Source organism: Terrapene carolina, unplaced genomic scaffold (genome assembly GCF_002925995.2).
Source record: "Terrapene carolina triunguis isolate 2854851 unplaced genomic scaffold, T_m_triunguis-2.0 Scaffold111, whole genome shotgun sequence".
NCBI lineage: Eukaryota > Metazoa > Chordata > Testudines > Emydidae > Terrapene > Terrapene triunguis.
The window spans coordinates 6002831-6022196 of NW_020664462.1; the positions used below are offsets into that span (position 1 = coordinate 6002831).

The 19366-nt window shown below is 43.1% G+C and overlaps 1 protein-coding gene across 7 annotated transcripts in view; it reads right to left on the reverse strand.

Annotated features, from left to right (window-relative positions):
* Positions 1-11701: 11701 nt before the first annotated feature.
* The window catches only part of NKTR (natural killer cell triggering receptor), a 75053-nt gene continuing 67388 nt past the window's right edge, over positions 11702-19366 (reverse strand). For all 7 annotated transcript variants that reach the window (XM_026652169.2, XM_026652168.2, XM_026652167.2 and 4 more), the window contains 4 exons: positions 19123-19218; positions 18471-18530; positions 17696-17797; positions 11702-14321 (listed from right to left, as the gene is read on the reverse strand). In XM_026652169.2, coding sequence (XP_026507954.1) covers positions 14243-14321; positions 17696-17797; positions 18471-18530; positions 19123-19218 — 337 coding nt within the window. In that variant the 3' untranslated portion in view covers positions 11702-14242. The remainder of the gene's footprint in view (positions 14322-17695; positions 17798-18470; positions 18531-19122; positions 19219-19366) is intronic.

Consider the following 19366-nt stretch of genomic DNA (forward strand, 5'->3'; position numbering starts at 1 on the left):
TGGTCCTGCCATGCGGGCAGGGGACTGGACTCGATGACCTCTCGAGGTCCCTTCCAGTCCTAGAATCTATGAATCTATGAATCTATGAATAAGTGGTACCTACTGGCATTTTATCTGTTAACTATTTACATATACACATCTCATTTCCAGAGCACTGCTGTAATGTAGTGGACCACTATAGTTAAGGTTGCATGGTAGTTGCCATTCTAAGCTCCTGTCTTTAGTCTCTTAGGACTTATTGAAATGTTCCTCCATCAGGCTGAAATTTTTCTGGGTCATGGGCACACTTAAATTTTTGTGGGTTGTTTTTTGGAAAGTTAGAACAAAAATTCTTCAACCATTTTGAAACAAGGGAGTGGGGAAATTACATACATTATACACATACATACTCTTCATTTTAAAATAATTCTTGCATATTCTTTTTGAACAGCTTTGCACCTGAAGTGAGATAGGAGTAAAAATCCAAAATTTAGGCCCTGACCCTGCCATGAGATGATTTCAGTCATACCCTTCCACTCACGTAGAGTGCTGGGATATAATCTCATTGCAGGATTGGGGCCATAGCAGGGAAACAGCTCCCGTTGAGAAGTGTCTTTCAGTGCTGTGATGAAAATTGTTTAGATTTCAATGAGCGATGAGCTGATAGAATCTGCAGTGTGCGTACATGCAATGCCTTTTGTAATTGGCTTTTTTGCTATGCTTAAGTATGCGCTTATGTTACCCATACCCACTCAGTGTGGTGCTCTGTCCCCCTCTAGTGGTGGCTAGGCCACATATAGAGGTTGATGAGCCAGCTACAACCTTGGATAAGAGAGAGCTGAGTCTTTTAGCTCATGCAATAGAGGCTTATGCTTTAAGAACCAGGGATACCAATGCGATCCCTGCTGCTGGCAATCTACCCAGGGGCATGGCATTTAACTTAAAGCAAATATTTAAGTACTTGACTGAAATGAAGTAGCAAAACAAAGCAAAGCTGCTAGTGTATGCTCAGAAATACCGGTTTCTCTTGTGTTGGTCGCTGAAAAATGCACTCTTTTCACGGTACCACATTCCTTTTGGGACAATGACACCCTCTCACCATTGCTGCTCCATACTATGACTTTTCACCCAAAACACTTCACATTTTTTGGGCATTGTACCACTTTAAAGATGAATGGAAAGTAGTCCCTTCAGCGGGGAGAAGAAAAAGAGGGGTAAATATGGTTTTGTTCCTTGTGGGGAGCCTTAGTTAGAAAACAAATCTTTAGGGACACAAGCCCCCAAACCTGATACTTAAATAATGTTATAATTTGTTCAGGGAAATGTCCTATCAATTGTAAATAAATTAAAATAAAGCCACTACTTAACCACAGGAAAATAATAGGGTTTATCTAGAATCTACAATGGCTTTGCAGCAGTTCACTAAATTCATTGAGTTCTATGGTGCTGTCTCATTCTATGTCTGTACAGGGCCTAGGACAATTGGCCCCTGTTCTTGGCTGGTCCCTAGGCACGACCAGAGTATCAAAGCAGGGGTCGAGTATTATACTGGTAGAGGTTCCATCTGGAGAACCCAAGGTTAGATACATATCCACTGTTTTAAGTGGAGGACAATTTTAACACAAAGTATTTCCTGCAATGGTGACAAACCCGGACATCCGCCACTAGAATGATCTGAGTTGGATTTCCTGCCTCCTAATACTTGTTCTTCTGCACATAGGTGAATATATGATCCTAAATCATTAAACAACATTTATTGGTTCTCTTTGGACCATTCTATTTTTTGCTATTTAATTGTCTTTACTCATCCTGATGGATGGTATAAGATTGTAAAAACAGAAGGGTTGAAAGGTACCTAATGAATACTGTGAGTTTTTAGTATCCAAGTCTGTAGTCACATGGGCTCCAACACTGCTAGAAGTGTTTGCTTTCAAATAAAAAATTCAGAACATAGACTAAAAGCCCTTAGAATCTATGCTCTAAGTGACAGTGTCTATTACTTCACCAAAATGCAAAATAAGAGAGATGGAGCAGGAACTTGATTGTTAATTGTTACTAAAAGTAGACTGCATTAGGGATACAGCCAACAATAAATTCCAAGCCAGGTCATTAAAGATCCCATTGCAATTTTTGTAAAAGCACAGGTGTTTACCTCAGTGTATTGGCCATATTCCAGTTGCTGGGTAAAATGAAAGAAAAGTGCTATGACAAATAGGATTACAGGTAAGCAATCTTCACTTATTTTTACACTTTCACATTTACAAATTGTAATCCTGATCTGCTGTCAACCTTGGTGCTTGGTCATCAAAGAGGTCTGGAGGAGATCCTGCAGTATCCACAAAGATGACATCTCTAGTGTGTTTCCTTGGAATCTCTTATCCCTCATGTCAGATTATCGACAGTGGTTCTAAAAGATATAAACCCACATGCATCAACTACAGCAGGTTAGACTTCTCCAGGAGCAGATTATCTCATAACTGCCTATATCTGGGCTTTGCACACCATCCTCTGAAGGATCTGGTGTTGGCAGCTGTCAGATTGGATATCGGACTAGTTGGATTAGGGTCTGATTCAATACGTCTCTGAACCCATTTGCAGAGAGACATTGAATCTTACCTACTACAGGACAGGCCCAACAAGGAAAATAACAGAACACCACTGGCCATCACGTACAGGCCCCTGCTAAAACCTCTCCAACGCATTATCAACAATCTACAACCTATCCTGGAAAACAATCCCTCACTCTCACAGACCTTGGGAGACAGGCCAGTCCTCGCTTACAGACAGCCCCCCAACCTGAAACAAATACTCACCAGCAACTACACACCACACCACAGAAACACCAACCCAGGAACCAATCTCTGTAGCAAACCTCGTTGCCTACTCTGTCCCCATATCTACTCTAGCAACACCATCAGAGGCTCCAACCACATCAGCCACACCATCCAGGGCTCATTCACCTGCATGTCTACTAATATGATATATGCCATCATGTCCCAGCAATGCCCCTCTGCCATGTACATTGGCCAAACCGGACAGTCCCTACGTAAAAGAATAAATGGACACAAATCGGACATCAGGAATGGTAACATACAAAAGCCAGTAGGAGAACACTTCAACCTCCCTGGACATTCTATAACAGATTTAAAAGTAACTATTCTTGAACAAAAAAATTTAAGAAACAGACTTCAAAGAGAAACAGCAGAATTAAAATTCATTTGCAAATTTAACACCATTAATTTGGGCTTGAATAGGGACTGGGAGTGGCTGGCTCATTACAGAAGCAGCTTTGCCTCTCCTGGAATTGACACCTCCTCATCTATTATTGGCAGTGGACTACATCCACCCTGATCGAATTGGCCCTGTCAACACTGGTTCTCCACTTGCGAGGTAACTCCCTTCTCTTCATGTGTCATTACATAATGCCCTGCATCTGTAACTTTCACTCCATGCATTGGAAGAAGTGGGTTTTTTTGCCCACGAAAGCTTATGCCCAAATAAATCTGTTAGTCTTTACGGTGCCACCGGACTTCCTTGTTGTTTTTGTGGATACAGACTAACATGGCTACCCCGATACTTGAATTTTACCGTTGTTATAGATGTGCATATTGGGAGGGTAGGGAGCAGCACCTTGTTCTGGTCTAATTATCACTAAGGCTAAGATTTGGTCATGGTTATTTTTAGTAAAAGTCACGGTCAGGTCATGGGCAATAAACAAAAATTCAGGGAGCCCGTGACCTGCCCGTGACTTTACTAAAAATAACCAGGGGCAGGGCTAAGTAAGGGGAGAGGAATGGAGTCCCATGGGCGGGAGGGGGCGACTGACAGGCCGAGAACCCCGCCATGGTGGGTGGCCCACCCCTGGCTCCAGCTGCTCCAGCCAGGGGCGCAACAACGGGGGGGTGCACAGCCCCTGGTCCAGAGCTGGCCACAGCTGCAGGACAGGGGTGCCCAGCCCAGCTGTAGCCCTTGCCAAGTCCAGGCGGCAGCCGGGGCGGGGAGGCACAGGGCTCTGGGAAGCCGCGAATGGGGCACATGGCACCCACTGGCCGGGGCACACAGCCCCAGCTGCAGCCCCCAGCTGAAGCTGCAGGGCTGGGGCGCAGCCACAGGGGGGCACGCAGTCCCCCTCTGGAGCTGGCTGCAGCTGTGGGAGAGGGGTGCGGTGCACAGTCCAGGGATGCTGCAAGGGGGGCGCATGGCCCCGGCTGCAGCCCCGGTGGAAGCTGTGGGGTTGGGGCGCAGTGGGGGGGGGCACAACCACGGGGGACACAGCCCCCGCTCCAGAGCTGGCCGCAGCTGTGGGACAGGGGCGCACAGCCTGGCTGCAGCCCCCCGCCTGCAAGCTGCAGGGAAGGGGGCACAGGGTCCCTGCTTCCAGCCATCCAGCCCCAGTGACAGCAGGGCAGGGGTGCACAGTCCCACCTCCAGCTGCTGAAAGCTGAAGCAGAAGAAGTCACAAAGGTCCAGTCAAGTCATGGAATCTGTGGCTGCTGTGACTAAATGGTAGCATTAATTATCACTTCCACCAGGTAGTGGCACAGGCCTTTCAACCACCCCTCTGCCTTTGGAGACTTACAGATCTTGCTGGACTCCCAAATTCTCTAGGGCAGAATGTTGTGCAGCCACTGGACCAGTGAATTAATGGGCCGGAAGGGCATTAGAAACATCAGTTATCTACAATCATCAAAGCATTAGCTCTCAGATGTCCCCTTCCTTGATGTTGTCTTCACAAGACACCATAATTTATAGATGCCGAGACAGATCCGGCACAAGAGGAAGCAGGGTTTGCCTGGGACTCGGACAACCTGGTTTCAATTCCTTGCTCTGCCACAGGCTGTGTGAACATGGGGTATGTGACGCAATGTCTCTGTGCCTCAGTATCTCCTCTGTAAAAAGGGGACAATAAACAGCACTTCTCTACCTCACAGAGGTGTTGTGAAGGCGAACACATTAAAGATTGTGTAGATACTTCAGTAATGGAGGCCATATTGATCGAGAGAGGGAAGGGGACACGAACAGTGGCGGGGAGCACTGATTGCGGAGCTGAGAGATTTTACAATCGAAGGTCAGGGCTGTGGTGAGGACTCAGAGGTTTCTTCTCTCCTGTTACAGAACATCTGTGAATTCCCTAGCAACAGAACAGCCAGATAGTGAGCCGTCTGATTAAGCTGGGCTGTCTTCCCCAAGGGCTCAGTCTAATGTTTCCTGCCATCAAGAGCTTTCATCTTACTTTGCAGCGAAGACAGAGTGGATTCAGGATAGGGTCCCTAGTGTCACCATGGGGCAGCTCGAGGAGCCCTTGCCTCATACTAGTGAGCATACTTGGTTGGCATAGAACGACACTCATCAGTAAGTGATGATCACCAACACAAGGGTTTCACAGTTCAGCTGTTCAAGCAAGCTAGAGCAAACGCACTGAACAATTCAGTGGGAGTTGGAATCCTAAACCCCATCGGTTCCTTTAATAATCCCAGCCACCGGTCCACCCCATTTCACAACAGGGTGAACAGGGGATATCTGCTGTACTGTGTGTGAAGATCTATTGCTCCATGATTGATAAAAGCCAATGAGAAATGCATAGATCTACTGCTGCTGTGGGGGATCATTAACACTTCCCTTAAAGATGGTTTAAAACTCTTAAAAACAAAAACAAACCAACCACCTGAAACTTTAATTTCAATGACAATTAACCCTTTGGAGAAATAAAAAGAAGGTTATTCACTCTATGCATGAACTGAGGTTCTTTGAGATGGCTGTCCGGTGGGTGTTGAATCTGTGCTCCTGCACTTGTAATCAGAGATTTTTAGTAGCAATGCCTGGTTGGGTATCACATGCGCTGATCCCCTCTCATACGGTCTCTGGCAGTTACATAGCACCGTGACACCAATCCCCGCTCATTTCCTTCTCTACCGCAGAGCCACTAGCATGAAAACTCTGAAGTAGAGGTGAGAAGGTAAGGGTAGTGTGCAGCACCCACAGGGACAAGCATCTCAAAGAACCTCAGTTACTGCCCATGGTGAGTAACCTTCTCTTCTTCTTCAAGGGATGGCCCTGTGGGTGCTCCACTTTAGGGGACGGTAGAGCAGTGCCCCTCAGGGGAAGGGAGGGGTTTCAGAGTTGCAGTCATGGCAGATGATAAAACCACAAGTCCCAGTACAGCGTGTGATGTCGAGTGCTGCGTGAACATATGGGTTGACGCCCAGGTTGCTGCTCTGCAGATGTCCACAATGGGCACATTGTTGAGGGAGGCTATCGATGTAGAGAGAGCTCTGGTGGAGCGTCTGTGGGTCCCTGGTGGGGGTTGTAGCTATTGATGGCGATTGCAAAAGTCAATGCAGCTGGAGATCCATTTCGACAGCCTTTGTCTGGATGTGGCGTCGATGGAAAGAAATAACTTTGGTGACTTTCTGAAAGACTCTGTCCCTTCAATGTAAAAAGTTAGCGCCCTTCGGATGTCCAGGGTATGAAACATTGCTTCTTGCTTGTTCCCGTGAGGATTTGGGAAGAACGATAGGAGATGGATGGGTTGATTCAAATGGAATGTGGAACTATTTTAGGTAGGAACTTGGGGTGTGGTCGTAGGGTAACTTTGTTTTTGAAAAATATTGTGTATGGGGGATATGCCATGAGGGCCCCCAGTTCTCCCACTTGTCAGGCGTAGAGTTGCCAACTTTCTAATTGCACAAAACCAAACACCTTAGCCCCGCCCCTTCCGAGGCCCTGCCCCCATTCACTCCAGCCCCCCTCCCTCTGTCACTCGCTCTTCTCCACCCTCACTCACTTTCACTGGGATGGGGCAGGGGGTTGAGATGCGGGAGGTGAGGGCTCTAACTGGGGGTGCAGGCTCCAATATGGGGCCAGAAATGAGAGGTTCAGGGTGTGGGAGGGGGCTCCAGGCTGGGGCAGAGGGGTTCAGTGTGTGAGGGCTCTGGGCTGGGGCAGCGGGTTGGGGTTCAGGGGGGTGAGGGCTCTGTCTGGGGGTGCAGACTCTGTGGTGGGGCCGGGGATGAGGGGTTTGGGGTACAGGAGGGTCTCCAGGTTTGATGGGGGGCTCAGGGCAGGGGCACGGGCTTACCTCCAGCAGCTCCCAGTCAGCGGCGCAGTGAGGGTGCTAAGGCAGGGTTCCTGTCTGTCCTGACTCTGCGCTGCACCCCAGAAACGGCCAGCAGTTCCGGCTCCCAGGCAGAGGCGTAGCAGGCAGCTCTGTGTGCTGCTCTCACCCGCAGGCACCGCCCCCACAGCTCCCATTGGCCACGGTTCCCAGCCAATGGGAGTGAGGAGTCAGTGCTCGGGCAGCATACGGAGCCCCATGGCCCCCCTCCACCTAGGATCCGTACCTGCTGGCCACTTCCAGGGTGCAGCACAGAGCCAGGACAGGTAGGGACTAGCCTGCCTTAGACCCTCAGCACCGCCGACCAGACTTTTAACGGCCTGGTCGGCAGTGCTGACTGGAGCCGCCAGGGTCCCTTTTCGACCGGGTGTTTCAGTCGAAAAACGGACACTGGGTCACCCTAGTCAGGTGGATGCGATAGCAACAAGGAAGGCCACCTTCACGGAGAGGTGGAGAAGTGAGCACACTGCTATGGCTCAAAAGGGGACCCTGTACGGTATCACAGCACCAGACTGTGGTCCCATGATGGAGTGGGGGCTCGTATTTCAGGGTAGTGGTTGTGAAGACCCTTGAGAAAATGTTTAGTGGTAGGGTGGACAAAGATTGAGAACTTGTCCATTTTGTGGTGGAAAGCTGTGATTGCCTCAAGGTGTACTCTGATTGAGCTCACTGAGACACCCGATTTCTTGAGGGCCAGTATGTAATCCAATACCATTGGTAAAGGAGAGGTAATTGCAGTGTTTGCTTATTCTGGCATCATGTATGAAATCTCTTCCATTTGCACAGATAGGTATACTGTGTTGTAGATCATCTGCTGTTTAAAAGAATGTCCCTTACCTCCTGTGAACAGGTCATTTCACTGTCTCGGAACCATGGAGTAGCCATGCCTTCAAGTGGAGTCTTGCCAGGTTCAGGTGTTAGACTTGGCCAGTATCCTGAGACAGGAGATGGAGGTAGAAATGGAAGTGGGTGTGGTGGGCACACAGCCATCTTCAGGAGGTAAGGAAACCACGTTTGTCTGGGCCACCTGGGGGCTATCAAGAGGACTCTGGGGTTGTTGGTACTTATCTTGTGTATGACCCTGGCTAGAAAAAGGGTTGGGGGAAAGGCATATAGTAGATGTGTATTCATTTGCAGAGAAAGGCATTGCCGAGAGAACATGGTCCCCGCCCCGCTCTGGAGCAGAAGTATGGGCACTTGGTGTTCTGGTTTGTTGCAAGGAGGTCTATAGTTGGGAACCCCCGTGTCTGAATAGACGATGTGGGAGATGTCTCAGGTCCTTGACCAAACCCTCAAAACTGTTGTTTAGAGGGAGGCTGTTGGGATGTTGAGAGCTGAGAAGGGAGTGGTCTCCGTCTATTGAGTCTCTGTGGGTCATATTGCCTCTGAGGTTGGGTGTAGGGCACAGATTTTGTTCTTTATGCCGAGTAATATTTCCCCCATTTTTTTCTTTTGAGTAGGTGTGTAAATACCCAAGGATCTGAGGGTCACCCTGGAGTCCTTTAATGTGAAGCAACTCATCCGTCTTGGCTGCGAATAGCTTCGGGCTCTCAAACAGAAGATCCTTGAAGGTACATTGTACCAATTTTGGAAAAACCAGAGATGGAGCCAGGAAGCTTGTTGCATGACTACAGTCGTGGCAATGGAACGTGCTGCTGTATCTACTGAGTCCAGTGAGGCTTGTAAGGCTGTTCAGGCAAGAAGGTGGCCCTCCAAGATGGCTGCTTTGAATTGCTCTTTTTTATCCTCAGGTAGAAAAATCAATACATTCAGACATTTTTGAATAATTTGTGTAACTGTATTTGAATGCCTTGCAATTGGCAATCCTAAATTGTAGGTTGCTGACGAGTAGGCCTTACGTCCAAAAAGGTCCAACCGCTTCCAGTCCCTGTCATATGGGGTGGTTCAGGAGTCTTGTCGTCTGTCCCTTTCTTTCAGGGCCTCTACCACCAGAGAGTTTGGTGTGAGATGTGAACAAAAATTCCATGCCAGGGTCTGCCAGATGGTCTTGGCCAGGTCCAGGAAAGCCTCATTTATTGGTAGGGCAATCTTGGAAGAAGTTGAAGTCTGGAGGATGTCCAACAGCTTTTGTTGGGATTCTGCAACTTCTCCCAACAGAATCTCTAATGAATCGGTGATCCTCTTAAACAATTCTGGAACTGTTTAAAGTTGTTCCCTGTCATGGGTGGTGAGGGCATGATAGGAGGAAAAATTGGTAGCTGGGGTTACTTCTTGATCAGAAGTCTCCTCCAGTTCCTCAACTGGCTATTGTGGAGGTTCAAAGGGTTCTGGTACAGAGGGTGATGGGGAATGCCTCACCCTCTCTCTGTGCGTGAACTGGGAGGCTTAGCACAGAGTTGGCGGTATGCTGCCCATGGGCCCCAGTAAGGCCACTGTGATGGGAATGGCATCCTTGGGTGTCTGTATAATCCTGGAGTTTCAGGGTCTGGGATGGTATTCATGGTGCTCTGGTGGACCTGGTCTGGTAGTTGTGCGGATAGGCAAGGAGCGATGTGAGGAGTAGATTTCTCCTTCATCATTATCATCCTCGTTGCTGGATATAGGAAAGTCCGTCAGAAACCAGGATCGACGACCAGCAAATGAGGCAACGTTTAAAACCTGGGGAGCTGGCCATGCCCCTTAGAATAGGGTAAAGGGCAAATTAAACAAACAAAAACCAAGACACACCTTAATAAACCCTGACTAGAATTTTCTACATCATGGGGAAAACACAAAAAGGGCCATTGCCCTGTCTCCTCCATGTGCTTGTTTGCCTCAGCCAGTCTTGTCTTTTAGATTATAAGCAGTTTGGGGCAGAGACTTTCATTTTCTGTATTTTTTACACAGCAGTTAGCATAACGGGGGCCCAACATGGCTGGCCCCTGGGTACTATCAATGCTAAATAAGTTCCATTTAAAAAAAAATTCATTTGCAGATCACCTTTAAGGGCTTTAAATATGACAGACTGCAAAATAGTAAGGACTTGTATTATATATATATATATCTATATATACACACACACACACTCCAGTACCAGTGTTTTAGCTTTATAAAACACTGGTAACACATTCTAACTGGTTATACCCATGCAATTCCATTGACTTCAGGTTGAATGGGTGTAATTTTAAATGCAGAAATTGGTCCCTTTAATTAACAGTTTATAAAATTTTAATAAGAGATTTAACCTCCTATAAATAAATAGCTAAAAACTATCCTAAAATGCAGGTGGATAAGTGTGTTTCACAACCATATTAATGCAAAAAGTTGTTTATATTAGTGTATGACTGCAGGAGAATTTGAAGCTTTATCTTCTTGTGATTTAAATCCTAGGCAGCATTCATGTTGGAAATTACACCAGATGGGTTCCAGCGTTCTGCAGCTCAAGGTCATCTAAATGCTGCGTTCTGCTCCAAACGGTAAGCATGATCATGATGAACCACGTAAGGCCATCAACAGAAATTTAATACTGTCAGACAGTGGGTGATCCTCAGCTAGAGCATTTTAAAATGCTTCTTACCACCCCAGGACAAGGACACAAACAACCCTCATGTAAAGGTGATACTGGAGGAACTAGAGACCTCTTCATGTGCAAATCTATTTAAAAAAGAAAAACTGCATTTATGTTGCTGCTCTTTAAACTGTTTAGAGCACAAGAGCTAGTTATTCATGTGATGGATTCCATTATGCCCAAAGTTATTATTTTCCTCCCTTAGGCATATTAAAAAGGAAATTGCTTACCTGTAATTATAGATTCCTGAAGATAGTATCTTCTACAGAGCTACATTGTTAGAGCATTCTGGATGCAATGTAGTTGATAATCTAATAAAAACAGCCAGAAATATAAAGACATAACCCACTGAACCAAATTTAGGTTTCTTTAAAATGGGGTTCTACTGTATTTGAAACATAGGTATTATGTTCTAGGATTTTAGATTTCAATTTTATGGAATGATGCCCTAAACTAACAATACATCCCTTAATATATGGAGATATACCTATCTCATAGAACTGGAAGGGACCCTGAAAGGTCATTGAGTCCAGCCCCCTGCCTTCACTAGGGGGACCAAGTACTGATTTAGCTCCAGATCCCTAAGTGGCCCCCTCAAGGATTGAACTCACAACCCTGGGTTTAGCAGGCCAATGCTCAAACCACTGAGCTATCCTTCCCCCCGAGAGACAATGCTGATCTTTCCATGAAATCCAGTTTTTCTGGAACAGAAGTTCTAAAAGACTAATGGCTTAGTTTGCTAAGCCATTATATCTGCTGACTAAAACTAATCCCATGTTTTGAGTATTACACAAATTATGTGGCAATGTGTATTTGGGAAAGAATATTTAGCTCAGCATTTAAAGTGAGATCATTTCAGCAAAGATCTGTTAAAGTGTATTCCTTCACAAAGAATATGCACCTTTTACATATCTTGATTTGGTGTCTGACTACTTCCTTGCTTCAAACCTTTTCAAAATATGTGTTCCTCACGCAGCTATTATGTAAATTCACTATACAGATGTAGGAATCCTTTCCTATATTGGTCAGGAAGAGAAAAGACAACTTGTAGTCTTTTAGAGAAAAAAGAACAACCACACAGATGGATATAGAACTTGAAGTATACTTTTAATTTCTTTAAGTTCCCCTCTTAAGTACTAGAGGAATTTTTTCAAATGTAAAGAAATCAGTGTTTGCATATATGTACAAAAATTCCATTGACATTTTTAACCACCACCTGCTTCAGAATAACAAATTTGCAGTAAGTAAACAGAACATTATAAAAACGCTCAATAGTGCATTTTCTATTAAGACAATTCGACGTAATACAGAGTCCTAAATACAGCGTGAATCCCTTTATAAAGCTGACAATTGCTGATGTGAACCATAAAAATATAACATTCTAGCAGTATGCTTTGGACTGGTATAGTTATTAGTTGACAGTATTTCTATTGCACCCAGTTTTTCTAGCTTTAAAAGTCAACTCTAGCCTGAAACACAACAAAGTTATAGCCTGGGAACACTTTTTGTTTTACCCCATGTGATATGGCAGTGTTGAAGATTTTGGATGCCTTATTGCATGTTTAGTACTCAAAATAGTAAAACTAATATGGATTAATCCCTTGCACACAAGGTGAAATATTCACTTACTTTTGCATTTAAAATTATGGATCTGCACCAAATAACACTGTAGTTGTTTTGAGTTAGCAAGGACATATTCATTCATGATTCTGATTAGCAGGTTGCAACTTTATTAGAAAAATTTCTGTAAACCTGCATGACCTGCTAGAACACAACTATTTATAGCTTCAGTTGAATGTATATTTCAAGAACTTACAAAATATGGATTTAGAAGATTGTGGGTGTGCCTTTTCTTTTAAAGCTACCATAAATGTTAGAAGGGTTTAATCCTAACTTTTGGAATTAAGAACCTGATTCGGACCTATGTTTGAAAGCTGGATATTCATATCTCAATTAGTTCAGTTCTAGGTATCCCAGGACCTTGCAAACTAATGGCCTCCTCTTATCTATGCACAGAGGGTAAGTGGAGTATGACATTACATTTTCAACCTTCTTTTTGAATTTCCTTTGCATGTTTCAGTTGAGCACCTAAAGACTAATTTTTAAGTAATTTAATGCTATCAAAAATTATTGAATTAACTAAGAAAAAAATTGACAACTTTTTACACTTCAAAGCTCCTGATACAAAATAATAATAATTTTCACTGTTGCAAAACATTTGAGAAAAGTAAACCATCTCAAAATATTACAGAAAGTTAGTAAAGCAAGCTATTATAGTACATTGCAGTACTCATTAGCACCGCTAAAGCTAGATTAGTCAGCTTTTCCATTATAAACCCAGATTTCAGGAGTTTATTACTGCCATTTAAATAAAAAAATCATTTCTTAGTATACAAATTCTTAAACAATGAAAAATGTATTTATTTACAAGTAATTTTAAATCAGTTGAACCAGAGTTTTGCAAAAAATTATTCAACACAAAATTTTTGCAAACCATTTGTCCATAATGTGGACTCACTTTTGGTATTAAACTTCCAAAGTACTGTGGATACTTTTTATTAAGCAGATCACTTTTATAGCAATGCCATATTACAGATTAATAAATAGTCCAATAACTGCACAATGACATCTCCCTAAGACAGAAGGGATACATCCGAACTTAGAAGACAATGTTTTACCTACAAACATTTTGGAATGGGCCATTATGATTTATTCTGTCAAAACTACTTTTCATGTCTATTTTCATGGACTTATAATGTGACTCAAAGATTTATAATGTTCAACTTCAAAGACAAACTGATGTGTTCCACGCACAGCGGCATGAATTGAAATAGGACTGCCTAGAAGCAATTTTTTTTCTGGGGTCTTAAACATTGGGCTTATTATCACAAAGAAAATCACTTAAAAACATTTAAGTTCTTAGATAACAAGTCAGATATTAAGAATCAACTCTGATTCATCACCCTTTTCTTTGCACATTGTGCCTAATTATTACAATCTGCATGGTTTACAATATCTCACCCTTTTCCTCATACCTCTGGAATATCAAGGTACAAAGGGGTTGAGTGTTAAGACAGTGTGGCAGTCTGTTTTCATCACCTTGCTACTGTTAATCAAATCTATGTTTATAAGAAGTATGTACAAGACACCACTGAACTGATGGCCAGCATTTAAAAATAAGCATTTTAATAAAATATACAGATGGCAGCCTTTACAAATATTTTTCTTCAAAGTTTTATAGCTATCAGCATTTATTTCAAAATAATAGGCTGAGAGCCCTCCGGTATTTATATGGACACTTTGAGACAGTACAGATTGCTGCACCCAGAAAAGGAATACCAGCAAATGTACATAAATGTAATTTCATGGCTTGGAAAATGTGATTCAATCAAATAAAGTTAATCTTCATAGTTTGTTACAGTAGCATTTGGCATAAGGGAAAAACCCCCAAACCTTAGCTGAATTGTGCTCAAAATGTCCATTTGTCAATGCAGCCAGTCAAATGAATCCACTGCTAATAAGCAAGTTTCACCTCACTCAGTAAACATCCTTCACTTTCACTTGTGACACTGACAGAACAAAGGTATTACAACATTTACATAGAATTACTAAATACAATCTACATTGCTGAGGAGACATTTTCAGCTAGATCTGCTGCTTTCACTGGGGCTTCGGTTGTTAGAATAACTGCGATCACTTTCACTGTCAGAGCCATAAGACCTACAATTTAAAAAAAAAAAAAAAGATTAAAACTCCTTACAAATCAGATTTCTCTCTTTTTGTTTCAAGTTCAAAACTGGGTTAATCCAAATCTTAGGAGAGGAGTGTAGGTGAAAGGAAAAAAATCTGTGGAACCTTCTACAGGAACACAATATATATCCATTTTGAAGCACTTGGAGGAGAGGAAGGTGATCAGGAAAATCAACATGGATTCACCAAGGGCAAGTCATGCCTGACCAACCTGATTGCCTTCTAGGATGAGGTAACTGGCTCTGTGGATATGGGGAAAGTGGTGGACGTGATACAACTTGACTTGAGCAAAGCTTTTGATACGGTCTCCCACAGTATTCTGGCCAGCAAGTTAAAAAAGTATGGATTGGATGGAGTATAAAGTGGACAGAAACCTGGCTAGATCGTCGGGCTCAGCAGGTAGTGATCAACAGCTCGATGTTTAGTTGGCAGCCAGTATCAAGCGGAGTGCCCCAGGGGTCGGTCCTGGGGCCGGTTTTGTTCAACATCTTCATTAATGATCTGGATGATGGGATGGATTGCACCCTCAGCAAGTTTGCTGATGACACTAAGCTGGGAGGAGAGGTAGATACGCTGGACGGCAGGGATTAGGATAGAAGAATCCCATGCACTGCTACAGGCTGGGGACTGATAGGCTAAGCGGCAGTTCTGCAGAAAAGGACCTGGGGATTATAGTGAACGAGAAGCTGGGATGAGAGTCAACAGTGTGCCCTTGTTGCCAAGAAGGCTAATGGCTAATTGGGCTGCATTAGTAGGAGCATTGCCAGTAGATCGAGGGAAGTGATTATTCCCCTCTATTCACACTCATGAGGCCACATCTGGAGTATTGAGTCCAGGTTTGGGACCCCACTACAGAAAGGATGTGGACAAATTGGAGAGAGTCCAGCAGAGGGCAACAAAAATGATTAGGGGGCTGGGACACATGACTTATGAGGAGAGGCTGAGGGAACTGGGCTTATTTAATCTGCAGAAAACAAGAGTGAGGGGGAATTTGATAGCAGCCTTCAACTATCTGAAGGGGGGTTCCAAAGAGGATGGAGCTAGGCTGTTCTCAGTGGTGGCAGATGACAGAACAAGAAGCAATGGTCTCAAGTTGCAGTGGGGGAGGTTTAGGTTGGATATGAGGAAACACTATTTCACTAGGAGGGTGGTGAAGCACTGCAATGGGTTATCTAGGGAGGTGGTGGAATCTCCATCCTTAGAGGTTTTTAAGGCCCGGCTTGACAAAGCCCTGGCTGGGATGATTTAGTTGGGGTTGGTCCTGCTTTGAGCAGGGGGTTGGACTAGATGACCTCCTGAGGTCTCTTCCAACCCTAATCTTCTATGGTTCTATGATTCCATTGAAAATGTGATCATTTTGATAGAGCTTCATCATTTCAAAGCCTATTTGTTACATCCAAAATGTTGCTAAATTTCCAGAGGTTGCAGTGAGGTCAACAGGGCATTTGCCATTAACTTCAGTGTGGCCAGGATATCACCCACAGTAACTAAATTTTGGAAGCAGAACCAAAAATATATTTTGTTTTGCTTGAGTTCAGTGAGCTAGCACAGGCTGAACAGGCAGTGTCTTTTTGAATGGATCCTTAGAGCTGTTTTACTTATGTTTTCTCCAAGGGCCTAATCCTGCAAAACCCTTACCTCATGTGAGTAGTATCAAATCAACATGTGAGAAGGGGTTTGCAAGACTGGGCCCCCTGAAATGATAAAACTAGGCTTTGGAAATATCAGCATATCAAAATGAGCATAGGCACTTCCTGGCTGTATAAACCAGAAGTGTTGAATACTTGGCCAATGGCCAGGATGCAGCTCGCTTGATGTTCTTTTTTGGTCCTTTTGGTTGTGAAGAAAACCTTCCAAATGTAAATAAGTGTACCCTGATCCAATGTTGTCTTCCTGGTGTTTGCAGGCAGCCTGAAACAATTATTCAGAGGGGTCTATTTCCCACCCTCTGTTATCCTCATGAGGATGTCAACATTAATGCATAATGAAACTTAACTTTATGGGCATGTCTTCACAGTGTGGTAATGCACACCAGTGTGGGGGTGTCAATTCTAGTGTTGTGCACTAACTGACTGACATAGACCCTGTTGGTGTGCACTAAAAGTTCTCTAGTGCACAGTAGGAAACTTTGAGTGCACACCAGCAGGGTCTACACAGGCCAGTTAGCATGCAACACATTGGTGAATGTTAGAATTCACACCTCACTGATGTGTTACATTGCACTGTGTAGACAAGCCCTATGTCACCAGTGGATGGGATGGGAAGGGGTGGGAGTGATTTCCACAGGCTAGAAATGGAATTGTTACAAGGAGAGAAATATAGAGGAAACAAGAAAATTGGGGAATGAAAAAAGAAAGGAGAATGGAGAAGGAAGAAAAAAAGGGCAGAAACAGTGATGTTGCTAAATGCTGGCACATTTTTCCACCAAGTGATGCTGGTTGAGAGAACAACTAAAACTTAACTTACTACCGAAAGATCATATTCCACCCTTGATCTTTGTGCAAGCCTCCCACAGACATCTGAAGGAATTCCATTGTGGATTGAGGATGATATATAGTCCCAAATTTATATCATGGACCACACTGTACAGACAGCAATACCAGCAATGCACTAGGCTTGTAGACAACGATTCTTTTTTAAACATGTGCTAGGAACGTCACCTTTAACAGCAACTGGACTGTGAAGAATGTAGCCAAAGTCTATAGAAGTGTAAATGTAATTACACTTAGAGTTACTTTAATTGTAGCTGTAATTACATTGTAGGAAGCATCATTTCGATTGTCATTCCTGTTAGCATAGTTATTTTTCATCTCCCTTTCACAAGTTTTTTGTATGAGACATTGAGGTCTAGCTAAAAAGGATCTACCATCCAGTAGAATCTTGACACTCAGGGTAGTTTTCGGTCCTTTATACCCATGGCATTTAAGCACAAGCATGGTCAAATTTAAATTCTGCAATTACTATTCCTGATTTAGCCAATGGGAACTAATTAACAGATTTTTAAAAAATGTGTATATGCATGTGTAGAGATGAACATATGCACACGTCCACACAATGGATTACATAGAATAGTACAATGATTTCTCTCTCCTCTCAAATCCCTCTGCCCTCCTCTTTATTTTGGAATTTTTGAAGTACTGATTGCGTGTGTTTGTGTTAACTCTTTATATTTCTGGTTCTTAATTTACCATTAAACAAATTTGCTAGTAACAGTACATTTTATACTTGAAAAAAAGACTGCATCTATTGAAATGTTGTTCCTTATAAACTTCCAGTAAAGCACCTAAAGAAATTAATTGTGTACAGTTAAGTTTTTGAAATTGTGGCACTGAAAAATTACATACCTGGATCGTCTGTCATAACTTCGAGATCTGCGGTAGCTGTCACTCCTCTGACTTCTACTTCGACTACGACTTCTGCTATAGTAACTATCATAAGTATATGACCTATTATAACAGGGAAAAAATCATTGAAGATTTTGGAAAGTTCTTTTCTAAAATGATAAAAATTAGAATTTTGGATGTTTCTTGTAAAGACATTTATATAAGGAAAGATTTTTGTTGCTATATTCCTATTACTTGAAGGATTTGGCAAATAAGCCAAAATAATTGTAAATGTAATAAAATGTTTATCAGGAAGAGTATAAAGTTTCTTCACAAAGCAGCGGTTTACCCAAATAAGTGGTTTACTTTTAAAAATAACAATATATTTTAAAATAAAATAAAAAAATTTACAAATCTGTCAACAAATTTTGCACAAAGTATCAAGAATATCAAGCCTTGACTTCCCTCCTTGACCATACTCTTGTAAAATAAACAGCAGAAAAATTTGGGGGGGATTTAAAACAGAGGACAAAAGAGTAGAAAGCAGCAGTAAAGGGCACCAATCAATTCAATTCTCTTCAGGGCCTAATACCATGCCCATGACTGATATCTGGATACTCTGATTGCTCTTTTCCTCTTTTAAAACAATCTGATTTAATTTCCAGAAAGGTAAGTTTGCAATATTTTGGCTTACTATAAAGCTGTATGTACTTTGAACAATATCACTGTCTTAATATATTTGCTCATTATAAAAATTACTTTGTTCCCAGTGTTCGTGAAGTATCATAATCCATACCTGGATCGACTGTGATGATCATATGAACTGCTTCTGGATCGACTTCTACTATAGGTTCGACTGTGACACAATCAAAGAAATACATTTTAAGCATGACATTTAACGTAATTATTCTTCAAAAATAAGCAGTTACAAAAGTCTGTTTCTATTCTTAAAAAGTATACATATTTCAGAGTAGATTGCTTCCAGGATGCACTTGCATAGCTACAACTCACCATCAAAAAAACTAATTTAACTTACTAGGATGTGTCTGATTTGTAACATACTCAGGGTATTCTTATCTCAAATCACAGAAACTTACCTATGATTAAGGTTAAGATTTTGTCATGGGAATTTTTCAAAGTCACGGACAGGTCATGGGCAATAAATAAAAATTCACAGAAGCCCGTGACCTGTTGGTGAGTGGGGGACAGACAGTCCAAGCCCCACTGCAGGGGGTGGAGGGGAGGGGCTGAGAGCCGCTTCAGCCCTGAGACTCTAGAAGGGGGGCAAAGAGCTGAAAGCCACTCCAGCCATGCTACTCCAGACCCTGGGGGCGAGGGGGAGGGAGGGCCCTGAGAAATGCTCCAGCTGAAGCTGAAGAAGTCACTGACATCCATTAAAGTCACGGAATCCATGACTTCTGTGACCTCCGACAAAATCGTATCCTTACCTATGACTCTTGTAACTGTGGTAAGATCTACTTCGACTTCTTGACCGATCTCTACTGTACCATCCTCTGCTTCGGCTTCTTGTATAGCTTCTTGATCTATAATTGATAAACAACTTTGAAAAGCATATACAGTGACTCCTCATTTAACGTTGTCTCACTTAACGTTGTTTCAATGTTACGTCCCTGCTCAATTAGGGAACATGCTTGTTTAAAGTTGTGCAATGCTCCCTTATAACGTCGTTTG